Raw genomic sequence first — 19823 nt, 5'->3', positions numbered from 1 at the left:
CAGACCATTTGCTATGAAACTCAAAATTGAGCTCAGTTGCATCCTGTTTCCATTGATCATCCTTGAGATGTTTCTACAACTTGATTGGAGTCCACCTGTGGTAAATTTAATTGATTGGACATGATTTGGAAAGGCACATATAATATATAATATATAACCTGTCTCACAATTGACAGTGCATGTCAGAGCCAAAACCAAGCAATGAGGTTGAAGGAATTGTCTTTGGAGCTCTGAGACAGGATTGTGTCGAGGCACAGATCAGAGGAAGGGCACCAAAAAAATTCTGCATTATTGAAGGTCCCCAAGAACACAGTGGCCTCCATCATTCTTAAATGGAAGAAGTTTGGAACCACCAAGACTCTTCCTAGAGCTGGCCGTCCGGCCAAACTGAGCAATCAGGGAGAAGGGCCTTGGTCAGGGAGGTGACCAAGAACCCGATGGTAACTCTGACAGAGTTCTAGAGTTCCTCTGTGGATATGGGAGAACCTTCCAGTAGGACAAGCATCTCTGCAGCCCTCCACCAATCAGGCCTTTATGGTAGAGTGGCCAGACGGAAGACACTCCTCAGTAACAGACACATGACAGCCCGCTTGGAGTTTGCCAAAGGCACCTAAAGACTCTCAGACCATGAGAAACAAGATTCTCTGGTCTGATGAAACCAAGGTCGAACTCTTTGGCCTGAATGCCAAGCGTCACATCTGGAGGAAACCTTGCACCATCCCTATGGTGAAGCATGGTGGTGGCAGTATCATGCTGTTGAGATATTTTTCAGAGCAAAATACAAAGAGATCCTTGGTGAAAACCTGCTCCAGAGCACCCAGGACATCAGACTGGGGCGAAGGTTCACCTTCCAACAGGACAACGTCCCTAAGCACATAGCCAAGACAATACAGGAGTGGCTTCGGGACAAGTCTCTGAATGTCCTTGAGTGGCCTAGCCAGAGCCCGGGCGAACCTGATCGAGACCTGAAGAGACCTGAAAATAGACGTGCAGCAACGCTCCCCATCCAACCTGACAGAGCTTGACAGGATCTGCAGAGAAGAATGGGATAAAGTCCCCAAATACAGGTGCGCTAAGATTGTGGCTTCATATCCGAAGAAGACACGCAGCTGAAATCACTGCCAAAGATGCTTCAATAAAGTACTGAGTAAAGGGTCTGAATATTTATTTAAATGTAATATTTGAGTTTGAATTTTTTTATAAATGAGCAAAAATGTCTAAAAACCTTTATTTTAATCTGCAATTATGGGGTATTGTGTGTAGACTGATGAATACTTTCCGAAGGCACTAGCCAGAGTGGCCTCTTTCTTCGTTTTTGAACACTTTCTCTTTTTGTATTTTTCAGACTGTATATGGACTGAGATGGACTGATATGATTGTGATGGTTCAGGGCACAGAGATGGTTCAGAAGGAGGATGGATTCCTTCAGATTATCTGTTTCGGGTATTATTTGACTGTTCCACCTCAGTGTATAGGCTCTCTATAGTAATCTCTCTCCACACCGTTTCCTGCTGTAAACAAATCACTCTCCTTTCCTCTTTCTCTCTCATATTTTCTCTCCCTCTTTCTCTGGTCTGTCTGGCACAAGGTCTTTTAGATTCATCCCTCACAGGTTACTGTGTCCGCAGGGGTCCTGTCTTTAGCGCTGTCACCGTTTATCACACACACACACACACACACACACACACACACACACACACACCACCAGACCGCTGAATACCCACATAGTTCTTGGATCTCTTTGATGGGATTTGACACCCACCCCCTGCCTCCCTGTCTTCCCCTTTACCTGCCATATTTCTCTCGCTCTCTCGCTCTCACTCCCTAGGTCTCTACCTCTCCCTCTCTATCGATCTCCCCCCCTCGGCCAGTGGACACATCACACCATCGCTTTGGTTTCATCATCGTTGTGTTGATTTTAGCCAGAGCATTAGGTGTTTTCACAGATCTAACAGGTATTGAATCAGCCTGTGTTTTGATAGCTAATTGGATCCATGTTATAGTCTGTCTGCCTCAAGGTTGACACAAAACCCGGCCGTGCTCAGGCCCTTGTTGAGGGTTATGTCTCATAACACAGCTACACAGCCCAATTTCCTGGAACTACACACTCCATTACAGATGCAATTTTTCTCTGTCTCCCCTCTCTCAGCTGAAAAGAGCTCTGAGCAGTCCACTCCCAAACACAGCTCCCCGGCCTGACAAAATCACGTTTTATCACCCAGAAACAGGGAAATAAACGTAGCTTGTTTGAAGTTTCAAGTGAACATTCCCCCCGACTGGATCCAGTCACAGTGTTGAGATACTGAACTGAGTCTCTGAGGTGTCAGGGTTGAGTGTGGAGGGCCACACAGGACCTCTTAGAGCAAAGCTCTGTGTGGGGAAGGGCTGCACTATGAGAGACAGGGGCCCCATAGAGGGCTGTGCAGGGGCCACTGGGACCTGATGCTTCCTTCAAATCAGCTTTGGGGTGACTGAGAGATGGCAGGGGTACCACCCAGAGGACAGACAGGATGAAGCACACATACACACACACTCACTTATACCACAGGCCTCAGCATCATTCGGTCCCTGTCACACTATCCCCCATCAATGTGTAACCAGTCACACACACACACACACACACACTGGTGTCTCTGTAGAGAGTCCTATTCTAAGACCACCCCAGGGTGTCTATCTCTGGCCTTACAGAGACTAACTCTCTCAAGCTCCTTTAGTTTCTCTAAGCTGGAGAGAGGGAGTTTATGTAAGTCTTTAAAGAGATACCTTTGTGGGATGAGGAGGCCTTGTGAAGCAGGTTGCTGATACAGGAGTCTACTGATAAGGTTACACCTACATTTACAGTACCTTCAGAAAGTATTCAGACCCCTTTTGACATCTTACCACATTTTGTTGTGTTACAGCTTGAATTTAAAATGGATTACATTCAGATTTTACACATTTTTTAATTAAAAAATCAAACGCTGTAATATCTTGAGTCAATAAGTATTCAAACCCTTTGTTATGGCCTAAATAAGTTCAGGAGTAAAAATGTACTTAACAAGTAATATAATTAGTTGCATGGACTCTTTGTGCAATAATAGTGTTTAACATGATTTTTGAATGACTACCTCATCTCTGTTCCCCACACATACAATTATCTACAAGTTCCTACAGTCGAGCAGTGAATTTAAAACACCTTTTCAACCACAAAGACCAGAGAGTTTTTTCCAATGCCTCGCAAAGAAGGGCACCTATTGGTACAGTAGATGGGTAAAAATTAAAAAGCAGACATTGAATATCCCTTTGAGCATGATGAAGTTATTCATTACACTTTGGATGGTATATCAATACACCCAGTCAAATCGAATCAAGTGTTATTTGTCACATACACGTGTTTATCAGATGTTATTGCGGTTGTAGAGAAATGCTTCGCTTCATCCAAATATCTCAAATTTGGACTCATCAGACCAAAGGACAATTTTCCACTGGTCTAATGTCCATTGCTCGTGTTTCTTGGCCCAATCAAGTCTCTTCTTATTGGTGTCCTTTAGTAGTTGTTTCTTTGCAGCAATCAACCATGAAGGCCTGATTCACGTAGTCTCCCCTGAACAGTTGATGTTGAGATGTGTCTGTTACTTGAACTCTGTGAAGCATTTATTTGGGATGCAATTTCTGAGGCTGGTAACTCTAATGAATTTATCCTCTGCAGCAGAGGTAGTAACTCTGGGTCTTCCTTTCTTCTGGCTGTCCTCATGAGAGCCAGGTTCATCATAGCGTTTGATAGTTTTTACAACTGCACTTGAAGAAACTTTCAAAGTTCTTGAAATATTCCATATTGACTGACCTTCATGTCTTAAGGTAATGATGGACTGTCATTTCTCTTTGCTTATTTGAGTTGTTCTTGCCATAATATGGACTTGTTTTTTTTACCAAATAGGACTGTCTTCTGTATACCACCCCTACCTTGTCACAACACAACTGATTGTCTCAAATGCATTTAAGAAGGAAAGAAATTCCACAAATTAACTTTTAACAAGGCACACCTGATAATTGAAATGCATTCCAGGTGACTACCTCATGAAGCTGGTTGAGAGAATGCCAAGAGTGTGCAAAGCTGTCATCAAGGCAAAGGGTGGCTACTTTGAAAAATATATATTTGGATTTGTTTAACACTTTTTGGGTTACTACATGATTCCATACAGTATGTGTTATTTCATAGTTTTGATGATTCATAGTTATTCTACAATGTAGAAAATAATAGAAATTAAGAAAAACCCTGGAATGAGTAGTTGTGTCCAAACTTTTGACTGGTACTGTATGTAAATGAGATATTTCTGTTTTAGATTTTCAATGAATGTGAAAAAAGTCCAAAAACATGTTTTCACTTTCTCATTCTGAGGAACAAAATGTATTGAATACCTTTCGAATTCAGGCTGTAACACAACCAATTGTGGAATAAGGGGTATGAATACTTTCTGAAGGCACTGTAGCTACTGTACCTGTTCGGGTGTTGTAATGATCACCCACTAAACAACTGGCCAGGATATAAAGCATTTTCATACCTGACTGTGGCGGTGTAGGAAAACTCCAATGCATGATCTAGAAGTGTGTCCCAGCTTTTATGCTTACTGACGATCTCTTTATTTCATTTAATACATTTAGATGGGTTAAGTGCAAAGACATGTCAGTCCATTTGTATCACTGGTGTAATTCTAGTTGTGAAATAATATTTGATATTTTGACACCTGTATGTACAATCTGGCTGACACAAACGGAGAGAGTCGTAGATGGGTGGGTGTGTTGGGATCCTTTCAGAATTCACAGCAAAACAATACAACATGAAGCATATTAGGCAATATAATACTTCATCAAAATTAATTTGTTTTAATTACATTATTATTACTGTGAAACCTTGAGGGAGAAATAGATTAAAATGTGTTGTCTTTTAGATTGAATTAAAACATGTCATTAAAAGGATAATGAGTCTGTATAACTAACCATTAGGATGTGATTACGGTTCTCCTGTTGGTAGGTAGTGTTAGGTAAGTACAAAACTACTTATTATCACTGAAATAATTGGCTCAAATTAGCATCTTCTTTCCCCAACTTTCCATAGTCTGCTAATAAAGAGCTTCTGTTCTTCCCAGTTATTAATTAGACTGGTAGAAACGTCAGAGGAGGGGAGGGAGGAAAGAGGTGGAGAGGGGGAAAGGAAAGGGAGAAGAGAGGTGGGGTGACAGAGTGAGTGAGTCGGGGAGAGAAGGAGGGAGTCTATGGGTTTTTGTATGTCTATGTTGGCCTGATATGGTTCCCAATCAGAGACAGCTGTTTATTGTTGTCTCTGTTTGGGGATCATATTTAGGTAGCCATTTCCCACATTTGTGTGGTGGGATCTTGACTATGTTTAGTTGCCTGTCTGCACTAATTTGTATAGCTTTTAGTTTGTTGTGTTTGTTAAGTGTTTTTTTCATTAAAAGAGAATGTACGCCTGCTGTGCCTTGGTCTCACTCATACGACGATCATGACAAACACATTTGAGTAAGATGAACTGCCCAAGGACAAAGGGTATGTGGAGGTCAAAGTGCATACAGAGGTCAGAGTCATATCGTTGATTGATGTGTCTAGACTGAAGGGCAGCTATTGTGTTGTTGTTGAGCTGATTTAAAACCATTTTCCTCAGCAGGTAATTTGATTCTGGGAGCTTGGTGTTAGATGATCCATGGTCACTCTACAGCTGTCACACTGTGTGCATGTCAGTGTAATAGAGGGTAGAGCCAGAGGTCAGGGCTAAACACCTCCAATAGACTTCCATTCCAAAAACACAGAGGCAGGTGGCCTGCTGACCTCATGAAGCACTTACAGGGCTGTCACCCTTGTCACATGACCTGGGAGTCACAGAGGTGGGGTACAGGTGGTTAGTGATGGGTTCAAGTGAGGTTTGAATTGTTTAGTAACGGTCCTGTTCCCCTCTTTTATTTTGTAATGTTGAGCTGCTTTTAGCGCTATCACTAGATGACCAAAAGTATGTGGACACCTTCTCGTCGAACATCTCATTCCAAAATCATGGGCATTAATATGGAGTTGTTCCCCCCCTTTGATGCTATAACAACCTCCACTCTCCTGGGAAGGCTTTCCACGAGATGTTGGAACATTGCTGCGGGGACTTGCTTCCATTCAGCCACAAGAGAATTAGTGAGGTCGTGCGTTGATGTTGGCCGATTAGGCCTGGCTCGCTGTCAGCGTACCACTTCATCCCAAAGGTGTTCCATTGGGTTGAGGTTAGGGCTTTGTGCAGGCCAATCAAGTTCTTTCACACCGATGTTGACAAACCATTTCTGTATGGTACTCGCTTTGTGCACAGGGGCATTGTTATTTTGAAACAGGATAGGGCCTTCCCCCCCAGAATCATATAGAATGGCATTGTATGCTGTAGTGTTAAGATTTCCTTTCACTGGAACCATGAAAAACAGCCCGAGACCATTATTCCTCTTCCACCAAACTTTACAGTTGGTACTATGCATTCGGGCAGGTAGTGTTCTCCTGGCATCCGCCAAACCCAGATTCGTCCGTCGGACCGCCAGATGGTGAAGCGTGATTCATCACTCCAGAGAATGTATTCCTACTGCTCCAGAGTCCAATGGTGGCGAGTTTTACACCACTCCAGCCGACAATTGGCACTGCGCATGGTGATCTTAGGCATGTGTGCGGCTGCTCGGGCCATGGAAACACACAAACAGTTCTTGTGCTGACGTTGCTTCCAGAGGCAGTTTGGAACTCGGTAGTGAGTGTTGCAACTGAGGACAGACAATTTTTATGCGCTACACGCTTTATCACTCGGTGGTCCTGTTCTGTGAGCTTGTGTGGCCTACCACTTCACGACTGAGCCGTTGTTGCTCCTAGACGTTTCCACTTCACAGTAATAGCACTTACAGTTGACTGGGTCAGCTCTAGCAGGGCAGAAATTTGACGAACTGACTTGTTGTAAAGGTGGCATCCTATGACGGTGCCACGTTGAAAGTCACTGTGCTCTTCAGAGATGCCATTCCACTGCCAATGTTAGTCTATGTAGATTGTATAGCTTGGTGCTCAATTTTATTCACCTGTCAGCAATGGGTTTGGCTGAAATAGCCAAATCCACTGATTTAAAGGGGTCTTCACATGCTTTTGTATATACTGTATAGTGTATCTATAGTACTTTAGCAGCTCACTAACAGTCCTTTTTTTTGTTTTCTTCCTCACCTCTCTTCCTCCTCCTCTCCTCTCCAGTGGGATGCTATAACAGAGATGGATGAACACAACCGTCCCATCCATACCTTCCAGGTGTGTCACGTGATGGAACCCAACCAGAACAACTGGCTACGCTCCAATTGGATCTTCCGCCAGGCAGCACAGAAGGTGTGTAGGGGTTCTGAGCATGGGTTGGAACATGGTGCTGATAACACCTGGGTTGCAGGTTCAGTTCCCGCATGGGCCACATATTAACCAACTGCATAAGTGGCTTTGAATAAAACATTAGCTACTTTACTTTGTTTATTATTTTTGCAAGGTGTACGTGGAGCTGCGGTTCACTCTGAGAGACTGTAACTCCATCCCCTGGGTATCTGGGACCTGCAAGGAGACCTTCAACCTTTTCTACTATGAGACAGACGAGTCCCACGGGGTCAAGTTCAAACCTGCCCAGTACACCAAGATCGACACCATTGCAGCCGACGAGAGCTTCACCCAGATGGACCTGGGAGACCGCATTCTGAAGCTCAACACTGAGGTCCATCACCTCAATTAACTCAATTCAATAATATGTGACTTATAGCCTGGGTGCCAGTCTTTTTCTGCCCTCTTGCCGACTCCTATTGTTTGGCATGGTAATTTCATAAGGAGTTGGCAAGAGAGCAGAAACAGAATGCTGCCCATGTTATTTGATTTATCCCACAAGAGACAATTGTTTAGGCGCTGCATACTAGGGACATGTTGTTGCGAGATACAGTGCCTTGCGAAAGTATTCGGCCCCCTTGAACTTTGCGACCTTTTGCCACATTTCAGGCTTCAAACATAAAGATATAAAACTGTATTTTTTTGTGAAGAATCAACAACAAGTGGGACACAATCATGAAGTGGAACGACATTTATTGGATATTTCAAACTTTTTTAACAAATCAAAAACTGAAAAATTGGGCGTGCAAAATTATTCAGCCCCTTTACTTTCAGTGCAGCAAACTTTCTCCAGAAGTTCAGTGAGGATCTCTGAATGATCCAATGATGACCTAAATGACTAATGATGATAAATACAATCCACCTGTGTGTAATCAAGTCTCCGTATAAATGCACCTGCACTGTGATAGTCTCAGAGGTCCGTTAAAAGCGCAGAGAGCATCATGAAGAACAAGGAACACACCAGGCAGGTCCGAGATACTGTTGTGAAGAAGTTTAAAGCCGGATTTGGATACAAAAAGATTTCCCAAGCTTTAAACATCCCAAGGAGCACTGTGCAAGCGATAATATTGAAATGGAAGGAGTATCAGACCACTGCAAATCTACCAAGACCTGGCCGTCCCTCTAAACTTTCAGCTCATACAAGGAGAAGACTGATCAGAGATGCAGCCAAGAGACCCATGATCACTCTGGATGAACTGCAGAGATCTACAGCTGAGGTGGGAGACTCTGTCCATAGGACAACAATCAGTCGTATATTGCACAAATCTGGCCTTTATGGAAGAGTGGCAAGAAGAAAGCCATTTCTTAAAGATATCCATAAAAAGTGTCGTTTAAAGTTTGCCACAAACCACCTGGGAGACACACCAAACATATGGAAGAAAGTGCTCTGGTCAGATGAAACCAAAATTGAACCTTTTGGCAACAATGCAAAACGTTATGTTTGGCGTAAAAGCAACACAGCTCATCACCCTGAACACACATTCCCCACTGTCAAACATGGTGGTGGCAGCATCATGGTTTGGGCCTGCTTTTCTTCAGCAGGGACAGGGAAGATGGTTAAAATTGATGGGGAAGATGGATGGAGCCAAATACAGGACCATTCTGGAAGAAAACCTGATGGAGTCTGCAAAAGACCTGAGACTGGGACGGAGATTTGTCTTCCAACAAGACAATGATCCAAAACATAAAGCAAAATCTACAATGGAATGGTTCAAAAATAAACATATCCAGGTGTTAGAATGGCCAAGTCAAAGTCCAGACCTGAATCCAATCGAGAATCTGTGGAAAGAACTGAAAACTGCTGTTCACAAATGCTCTCCATCCAACCTCACTGAGCTCGAGCTGTTTTGCAAGGAGGAATGGGAAAAAATGTCAGTCTCTCGATGTGCAAAACTGATAGAGACATACCCCAAGCGACTTACAGCTGTAATCGCAGCAAAAGGTGGCGCTACAAAGTATTAACTTAAGGGGCCTGAATAATTTTGCACGCCCAATTTTTCAGTTTTTGATTTGTTAAAAAAGTTTGAAATATCCAATAAATGTCGTTCCAGTTCATGATTGTGTCCCACTTGTTGTTGATTCTTCACAAAAAAATACAGTTTTATATCTTTATGTTTGAAGCCTGAAATGTGGCAAAAGGTCGCAAAGTTCAAGGGGGCCGAATACTTTCGCAAGGCACTGTATATGTGAGCATCCATTTAATAAAGTTAAATTCAGTTAGCTTTATTGATCCACAATGTTTTCTATAGGTTCGGGAAGTGGGTCCTATCTCCAGGAAGGGTTTCTACCTGGCGTTCCAGGATATTGGGGCGTGCATCGCCCTGGTCTCAGTCAGGGTGTACTATAAGAAGTGTCCCTTCACCCTGAGGAACCTGGCCTCCTTCCCTGACACCGTGCCCCGGGTCGACTCCTCCTCCCTGGTGGAGGTCAGGGGAGTGTGTGTGGAGCATGCCGAGGAGAGGGACACTCCCAAACTGTACTGCGGCGCCGACGGTGACTGGCTGGTGCCTTTGGGGAAGTGTGTCTGTAGCCTGGGCTATGAAGAGATGGACGGGGCATGTCTCGGTGAGTCACATGACTTCTGTTCTGACTGGATCTGTCTACCTTTCTCTACTCTCTCTCTCTCTCTCCCCGCACTTTCATTCTCTTTCTCCATTTCAGTAGTCCCTCACCCCCTCTCTTTCCATGTACTTACAGTATATCTTTGTATTAATCTGAATCATCTCCTGAAGCTGTATGATATGAATACAGCTTAGCAGTAAACATGAGGTTTGATAGAGAATCAATATTTGGGTCATTCCACGAAATTAGTCCCTTTTGCGTCCCTTTGATATTGTAAGTATTAATTGTGCACCAATATGGAATTTTAAAAGCCTGTTATATTAAATGAAGTGCCCTTTAATGTAGGAATTCAATAAATCATATTTTTAATATGAATAAATTATTTTAATCTACTTAACCCCCAAATTTCTCAAAGTTTCACCATCACTGTAAAGCCCTAGTTATGTTTTTGCTTTGACAAAGTTATTTCTTAATATAATTTTTAATTTCATGTCATTAGGGATTAATTTAATAGTCTGATTAGTCTGTCCCTTATTTTACGTTCAACCCTGTTATGTGAACTGAACTCTCGTTTGAATATTGGAAAACTATTCCTTTTTAAATATTTTTCAAAAGCAACACTGAACATCTTATAGTCAAATCATAGCGTAAAAGCAGGTGAGCTGGTTCTATTCTTGCTGGCCATTTGCTGGTGATTACTGTTGGAAAACTGAGTGGGTCAAGCGGAACATATCAACCCTGTTACCCATAAATAGTTTTATCTATTTAACTATTTCTATATATTTTTTAATTCAATTGCACATCCCTGTTGCACACAACAAGCTTCCATTCCTCCGGCACAGGGGAATTTATGGCTGAGTTATGATGAAATCTGTCAACCATGTTACGGTCAACCCTGTTACTTTATTTGGCACTTAATAGTCATTTTTTCCCTTGAGATGGGAAAACATGTTTTGTTATTAAATTTAACACATGCTTTTTATGACAGAATGTTAAAATTAGGTGAAATCAAAGTTGCACTTCTCAAAAGGCACCAAATTGGTGGAATGACCCATCTGTAGGCTACATATCACCAGTCCTGGCCTGCAGGGGGATTATTTATGGATTATGTACGGGCCAAGGTGTCTGACTACACAATGAAGAGTGTCAGGTGTTTCAACCACAGCTGCTTTATTCACTGACCTGGATCCAGATAGGTCTCTTTCTCCCTCATAATTTCTCCCTCCCTCTCATCCCATTTCTCTCTCTAAATCTCACCTCCCTCACCCCTCCTTCCTTCCCTTCCTCACCCCCTCTCCATCCCTCTCTTTTATTTGTCATTCTGCAGTATAGGTGCAGTGCAGATAGGCAGAGCTCCATGCATCTTCACAAAGCCACAAAGTCATCCCCTATCCTTCATTATCTACCTCCTGTCAACCCTCCTTCATCCCTTCTCCTCTCCTCCTCATCTCCTTCTTTGTAGCAGCCCTCCCACTCTGCCATTCAGATGAGATGTAATGTGAGGGGCTCTGGCTGTGTGGTGCTGATTGTTAACTGAAGCTGCAGCTGGATCTGTGGACCAGTAGGGGAGAGAGGATGTGTGTGTGATATGAGAGAGGCTGTGTTTGTATGTGTGGTAGGGGATATGATGTATTTGTGGTAGGGCAGAGGCTGTGAAATATAACACAGATAAAGAGTGTTTGTGATATGCGCACCACAAATGTAACCACCGGTGCTGGGCCCAAAAAATGATATCCTGCTCCTGTGGTTTTCTTTCTTTGCACATAAGAGCATTAGTGTATTATACAAACACTATGTTTGGAAATTTGTGGATAGAGAGTGAGGGGTGCTCTCCTTTTCGAGACAGCTCTACCTCCAGCTGTCACCAGTGTTAGGAATCTGTCTGTAGTCTCAGCCTGCTGTCTGGCCATGCTGCTGTCTGTCTGTGGCCATGCTGCTGTCTGTCAGTGCTGCTGTCTGTCAGTGCAGCTGTCTGTGGCCATGATGCTGTCCATGGTTATGCTGCTGTCTGTCAGTGCTGATATCAGTGGCCATGATGCTGTCCATGGTTATGCTGCTGTCAGTGGCCATGCTGCTGTCCATGGTTATGCTGCTGTCTGTCAGTGGCCATGCTGCTGTCAGTGGCTTTGCTGCTGTCCATGGTTATACTGCTGTCTGTCAGTGGCCATGCTGCTGTCAGTGGCCATGCTGCTGTCAGTGGCCATGCTGCTGTCTGTGGTCATGCTGCTGTCATTGGCCATGCTGCTGTCAGTGGCCATGCTGCTGTCTGTGGCCATGCTGCTGTCAGTGGCCATGCTGCTGTCTGTGGCCATGCTGCTGTCTGTGGCCATGCTGCTGTCTGTGGCCATGCTGCTGTCTGTGGCCATGCTGCTGTCTGTGGCCATGCTGCTGACAGTGGCCATGCTGCTGTCAGTGGCCATGCTGCTGTCTGTGGCCATGCTGCTGTCTGTGGCCATGCTGCTGTCTGTGGCCATGCTGCTGTCAGTGGCCATGCTGCTGTCAGTGGCCATGCTGCTGACCGTGGCCATGCTGCTCTGTGATTATGCTGTTTGACATACAAACACTGGATTTACATTGGAATCCTTCGTTAATAATACAATAATGGAAAATATCAGTAACATTCCACCCATGAGGCCAAAGAGGGTGCTGTTGGTCATTGACTGCAGGAAAGGGCTACAGGACAAGTTTTAGATTTTTTTAAATCAGATCTCTATTTTTAATGTAAAGTGCATTTGGGAAAGTATTCAGACCCCTTAACTTTTTCCGCATTTTGTTACATTAGCCTTATTCTGAAATGTATATAATACAAATGTTTTCTCAATCTACACAAAATACTCCATTATGATGAGGTGAAACCGTTTTTTAGACAATTTTGCAAATGTATCAAAAAATATATTTAAAAAAATATATAGACCCTTTGTTATGAGACTCGAAATTGAGCTCATGTGCATCCTGTTTCCATTGATCATCCTTGAGATGTTTCTACAACTTGATTGGAGTCCACCTGTGGTAAATTCAATTGATTGGACATGATTTGGAAAGGTCCCGAAGTTGACAGTGCATGTCAGAGCAAAAACTAAGCCATGAGGTTGAAGGAATTGTCCTTGGAGCTCTGAGACAGGATTGGATCGAGGCACAAATCTGGGGAAGAGTACCAAATACATTCTGTTGCATTGAAGGTCCCCAAGAACACAGTGGCCTCCATCATTCTTATATGGAAGATGTTTGGAACCAGCAAGACTCTTCCTAGAGCTGGGCGCCCGGCCAAACTGAGCAATCGGGGGAGAAGAGCCTTGGTCAGGGAGGTGACCAAGAACCCGATGGTCACTCTGACAAAGCTCCAGAGTTCCTCTGTGGAAATGGGAGAACCTTCCAGAAGGACAAGCATTTCTGCAGCACTCCACCAATCAGGCCTTTATGGTAGAGTGGCCAGACGGAAGCCAATTCTCAGTAAAAGGCACATGACAGCCAGCTTGGAGTTTGCCAAAACTGGTCTGGTGAAACCAAGATTGAACTCCTTGGCCTCAATGCCAAATGTCATGTTTGAAGGATACCTGAGAGAATGCCAAGAGTGTGCAAAGCTGTCATCAAGGCAAAGAGTGGCTACTTTGAAGACTCTCAAATATAATATATATTTTGATTTGAGATTCTTCAAAGTAGCCACTCTTTGCCCTGATGACAGCTTTGCACACTCTTGGCATTCTCTCAGGTATCCTCCAAACATGACGTCATTTTAGAAATGTCAAAACTCTCAGTATGATGATATAGGTCTTTACATGTTGTATACATGACATTGTGTCATACGTTATATTCCCTTTTGTGCTAAGACCATGTTCCCGCTTAGCTGCATGAGGGCGCACAGCTGCCTGGGACTGCAACTCAGTCCGTGCAAAGAAGCACATGATTGAGCTTCACTCAACTTTCTGGAGTTTTCCCCATTAGTTAACACTATCAACATGTCCCTATACTGCGGGAACTGTGATCGAATCAACACAATATTAGCCACTTTCAATGCAACATACCGAAAGAAAACTAACTATGCAAGACTTAGTTTGCTAAACTAACTATGCAAGACTTAGTTTGCTAAACTAACTATGCAAGAGATTTTGTAGAAGGCATCTGAGTAGAATTCTATTGCATTGACAGGCACCACTCAGACCCGTAATCTACACAGACCAGTGTGCCATAACCAATCAGAGCTGCAGTAGGCCTATATGCAAATAGATGATTGCCATATATGGATCGGTGCCATTTACTTTGAACTGAACTGTTTTTACAGCATCAGCGGTCGTGAGGAAATGCGCTTGTTTTGAGATCAAAGCGAGAGCTACATTTAGCGACGTGTGCACATTTGTAAATGTGTTCATATCCTTTGCTAGTTTGTGAGTAATTAGCCAAGTTATTGATAATTTGTAGTTAGCAATGGGGGAGTGATTGCTTCCTACAAGAGCACAAAACATTTGCATTTCTAGACATCTTTGAAAATGTCAGGTAATAGTTTTTTTTGTCTTAGAGGGGCAGTGTTGTATTTTGAGAGAGGCTTGAATAAGCTAAGTAGCCAATAGGCAGAGGGTAGCATAATTTATCTGATTCTCTGTAATAATGGTGTGGGAATAATGAGGGATTTTATTTTGTAAAGTGGTTTCTTGCATCAAACAACATTTTCAGTCACCTCCTTGTCTAAAGGACAAGTGGATAAACAGGTTCATGTCAAGCCCTGCCTACATTATGGTCCATAGTAGCCTACTTGACCACTGTTAAAACTAACTTAAAGCTGTTCTCAGTGTTCACAGTAAACATGCGCTCTAATTTATTTTTTATTGTATTTTATTTCACCTTTATTTAACCAGGTAGGCCAGTTGAGAACACCTTTATTTAACCAGGTAGGCCAGTTGAGAACACCTTTATTTAACCAGGTAGGCCAGTTGAGAACACCTTTATTTAACCAGGTAGGCCAGTTGAGAACACCTTTATTTAACCAGGTAGGCCAGTTGAGAACACCTTTATTTAACCAGGTAGGCCAGTTGAGAACAAGTTCTCAATTACAACTGCGACCTGGCCAAGAAAGCAAAGCAGTGCGACAAAAACAACAACAGAGTTATGCATGGGATAAACAAATGTACAGTCAATAACAATAGAAAAATCAATACACAGTGAGTGCAAATGGAGTAAGGAGGTAAGGCAATAAATAGGCCATAGTAGCAAAGTAATTACAATTTAGCAAATTAACACTGGAGTGATAGATGTGCAGATGATGATGTGCAAGTAGAAATACTGGTGTGCAAAAGAGCTTAAAAAGGTGAATACAAACAATATGGGGATGATGTATGTAGTTGGTTGGTTGGGCTGTGTACAGCTGCAACGATCGGTGAGCTGCTCAGATAGCTGATGCTTAAAGTTAGTGAGGGAGATATAAGTCTCCAACTTCAGTGAAGTTTGCGCTCAGCAGACCTGAAATTTGCTCAGTGGCGAAAAAAGTTTGAGGGAACATTGCTGGAGACGTATCCCCTAACCAGCTGTTCCGTTCTCTGTGTAGCCTGCTGCTACAGGTAGCTGCTACAGGTAACTGCCAAAATAAAGGAAACACCAACATAAAGTGTCTTAATAGGGTGTTGTGTCACCACAAGCAGCCAGAACAGCTTCATTGGGCCTTGACATAGATTCTACAAGTGTCTGGAACTTCCTGTGTGGAAGCAACCCCTGTTTTCAATATACTTTGTATCCCTCATTTACTCAAGTGTTGGCAGTTACCTGTAGAATGGCCCGAGATGTATCCCTCGAGTCACACCAAAAGGGAATGTAACGTTGTGGATAAAGTTCAGAATGACACAATTTCATGTGTACAACATCTAAAGACCTGCATCACTACACTGAGAGTGTGTCCGTTTCTAAAAGGATGTATTTGGGTGTATTTAGGCATTTGTTAATGATATTTCAGGGGCCCATACTACACAATGAGGATAAGTAAGTGATTTGATGGTTGAGGTAAGTTTCTCAAAAACAAGTGAAATCACAAAAAAGGTGTCTGGAGCCTTCGATAACATGTGATTTACATCAATAATAGAGATTTGGTTGTAAAAAATAAAACGTCCTCTTTAAATTCTGCCTGGCTACCAACCCACTGCTTTATGTGTTTATGCATATGTACTGTATGTGTACGTGGGGCCAGTAACGTTATACTGCCTTACACAAATCTTTGATCTGTTGTAATAGCCAGGTGTAATATCTGATTCATGTGGTATTTACTTTCCTGATGACAAACAAGCCACACAATTAGAATATCATGAAGTACCAAAAATTGCTGTCTGTCTGGGCAGAAAAATAATTTGAAGTCAGAAAATAATTGATATACTGTAGATACTGCACTTTGCCTTTTATAGGGCAGTATAGTCAGGGGGTCTATTTCCTGCTGTGATCTGAGGCAGGGGACAGGGCAACTCGCTGTCAGAGATTACATCTGCTGCGGCTGGCCAGACGTGGGTTTGATCCCTGGACAGTCTCTGTCTGTCTGTCTGGTGGTGGCTCAGGGTTATCACTGTCTGCCTCTACTCTGAGACATGGGGTGACACTAACAGAACTGGTACGGGGCTATGCCACTGCTTAATAGTGTTTATCTATCGCTCAGAAGAAAATCTGCCTTAGTATTTACACATTTCATATTACATTACATATTTCAGCCACACCCGTTGCAGACAGGTGTATAAAATCGAGCACACCGCCATGCAATCTCCATAGACAAACATTTCGATGTGGCACCGTCATAGGATGCCACCTTTCCAACAAGTCAGTTCATCACATTTCTGCCCTGTTAGAGCTGCCCCGGTCAACTCTAGGTGCTATTATTGTGAAGTGAAACCATCTAGGAGCAACAACCGCTCCGCCGCGAAGTGGTAGGCCAGACAAGCTCACAGAACGGGACCCTCGAGTTCCAAACTGCCTCTGGAAGCAACGTTCTTTTCATACATCTCCGTTCTATGAAGCGCATGGATATGTCCCATTATGAAATCTTCCCTCAGTCTCTCACCCACTCAATGTTCAGATGTCCTCAGCCCATGCAGCTTGTTCTATGAAGCGCATGGATATGTCCCATTATGAAATCTTCCCTCAGTCTCTCACCCACTCAATGTTCAGATGTCCTCAGCCCATGCAGCTTGTTCTATGAAGCGCATGGATATGTCCCATTATGAAATCTTCCCTCAGTCTCTCACCCACTCAATGTTCAGATGTCCTCAGCCCATGCAGCTTGTTCTATGAAGCGCATGGATATGTCCCATTATGAAATCTTCCCTCAGTCTCTCACCCACTCAATGTTCAGATGTCCTCAGCCCATGCAGCTTGGGGTTGTCATTCAGTAGTAGTTGATGATGATTTATCTGTGGTGCAGGCCTGAGAGGTTCACAGCTGCATCCACAGCTGCTCAGCAATCAGCCAGACAACATCACACTACAGCTGTGATCAGAACAACACCAGAAATTAATTATTCATCCAACTTTCCCCAATTCTTTATATAGTCTATTGTAACTTGGCGTGCCAGAAAAGTTAAACTGCAGACATGAACAATTTATTCATCTAGAATAGGCATCCACGACCATATCGGAAACTTCGGTTTAGTTTTTGTTTCTATTTAATTGTCAAATCTAAGAGTAGGGTTACCTGTAGATTTTGCTAATGCAGCACCTTTGCTGTTTCTGCTGTCGTGTACAGTGTACCCTTTAAACTGTGTCTGTCTGGGTTCCCGCTGACTCTGGCATTTCAGGGAGCGCTGCTTGTCTGAAGAATTACTGAGTTCCCAGTTGACTGCTATCCTGATGTGACCCACAAGTAAGAGTTTACTAAGAAGAAGACAGAGACACATTACTCTGGTCCCTCTGGCTCTGGTTTAAACTCTGTTCATCCATTATATTAAGGGTAGAGGAGATACACCACATGTTTATGCTAATGTTCAAGCACCTTACCTGAATTAAAACATCCTTACACATTAATCTCTCTCTCTCTGGCATTAAATGCCTTTGTGTTCACACCTAGAACACCTACAGTATACTTTCTCACTTTCTCTCTCCATTCCTTCCTCTTTTCCTCTCTCTGTAGTATATTTCACAGTTGGGTTAGTCTTGGTGATGTGTAGCGATTATAATGCTGTGTCAACCCTAAAGGAGGGCCTGCTCATTGTTCCAACAGTCACACAGTAGTTATTAAACCTCCACACTGCCTGGTCTGCCGTGGGGAGTCCAGGGCGTCAGGGGGAGTAGACGATAATACCTCAGTCCCACATCACCTGACCTCAGCTACATTGCCTCTTATTTACCGTAGTTAGAACCGTCTTCTGAACACAAGGGGTGTTCCTCAGTATGCATACTACCGAAATGAATAAACAATTGAAATCTGAAATGTCTTGAGTCAATAAGTATTCCAGTCCGTTATGGCAAGCCTAAATAAATTCAGGAGTAAAAATGTTCTTAACAAATCACATAATTTGCATGGACTCATTCTGTGTTCAATAATAGCGGTTAACATGATTTTTGATTGACGACCCCATCTCTGTACCCCACACATACAATTATATTTAAGGTCTCAATCAAGTAGTGAATTTCAAGCACAGATTCAACCACAAAGACCAGGGAGGTTTTTTAATGGCTCGCAAAAAAGGGCGTCAATTGGTAGATCTGTAAAAAAAAAAAAAAATACAAAAGCAGACACTGAATATTCCTTTGAGCATAGTGAAGTTATTCATTAGGCTTTGGATGGTGTATCAATACACCCAGTCACAACAAAGATACAGTAGTCCTTCCTAACTCAATTTCCAGAGAGGAAGGAAACTACTCAGGGATTTCACCATGAGGCCAATGGAGATTTTAAAACAGTTAGAGTTTAATGGTTGTGATAGGAGAACTGAGGATGGATCAACAACATTGTAGTTACTCCACAATACTAACCTAAATGGCAGAGTGAAAAGAAGGACGCCTGTACAGAATAAACATATTCCAAAACATGCATCCTCTTTGCAACAAGGCACTTAAGTAATACTGCAAAGTATGTGGCAAAGAAATTAACTTTTTGTCCTGAATACAAAGCGTTATGTTTGGGGGAAATCCAAGATATCACTGAGTGCCACTCTTCATATTTTCAAGCAAGGTGGTGTCTGCATCATGTTATGGGTAAGCTCCCATTGCGGCAAGGACTATGGAGTTTTTGGGGATAAAAAGAAACGTAATACAGCTAAGCACAGGCAAAATCCTAGAAGAAAACCTGGTTGTCTTTCCAACAGACACTGGGAGACAAATTCACCTTTCAGCAGGACAAAAGCCTAAAATGCAAGGCCAAATATACTGGAGTTTCTTACCAAGACGACATTGAATTTTCCCGAGTGGCCTAGTTAGTGTTTTACTTACATTGGTTTGAAAATCTATGGCAAAACTTGAAAATGTCTTCCTAGCAATGATCAACAACCAACTTGACAGAGCATGAAGAATTTCGAAAATAATAATGCACAAATATTGTGCAATCCAGGTGTGCAAATGCAAGCTTGTAACTTCATCATTATCAACTAGCTATATGTGAATCATATTAATCTAGCTAGCCAGCTAGTTTTAAATGTAAAAATGTTGTTTTGCCAACGTTAAACCAAATTCTTTGTCAGTTAGCCAGCGGTCTATGCATATTACAGTGGATATTCTAGACAGTTAAACATAGAAAAATGAACCGTATGTATTTATTAATAACGTATCAAGATAAAGTATGTTGCCTGACTACTCAATGTGAATATGCAACTTTTCATTCCGAAGACGGAGTACATTTTCTCTCGTTTCAGCTCAAAACCAGCCACCATTGCTTTAAATACATTCTTTGTAGTT

The 19823-nt window shown here is 42.7% G+C and overlaps 1 protein-coding gene across 1 annotated transcript in view; it reads left to right on the top strand.

Annotated features, from left to right (window-relative positions):
• Positions 1-19823, top strand: part of LOC109904675 (ephrin type-A receptor 6-like) — a 247547-nt gene that overhangs the window by 93929 nt on the left and 133795 nt on the right. The window contains exons 3-5 of the mRNA XM_031798682.1: positions 7246-7374; positions 7526-7744; positions 9660-9975. Of these exons, the coding sequence (XP_031654542.1) occupies positions 7246-7374; positions 7526-7744; positions 9660-9975 (664 nt within the window). The remainder of the gene's footprint in view (positions 1-7245; positions 7375-7525; positions 7745-9659; positions 9976-19823) is intronic.

The sequence above is a fragment of the Oncorhynchus kisutch genome, linkage group LG2 (genome assembly GCF_002021735.2).
Source record: "Oncorhynchus kisutch isolate 150728-3 linkage group LG2, Okis_V2, whole genome shotgun sequence".
NCBI classification, from domain to species: Eukaryota; Metazoa; Chordata; class Actinopteri; order Salmoniformes; family Salmonidae; genus Oncorhynchus; species Oncorhynchus kisutch.
The sequence above is the reverse complement of the archived record's forward strand: the minus strand, read 5'-3'. Positions and strand labels throughout refer to the sequence as shown.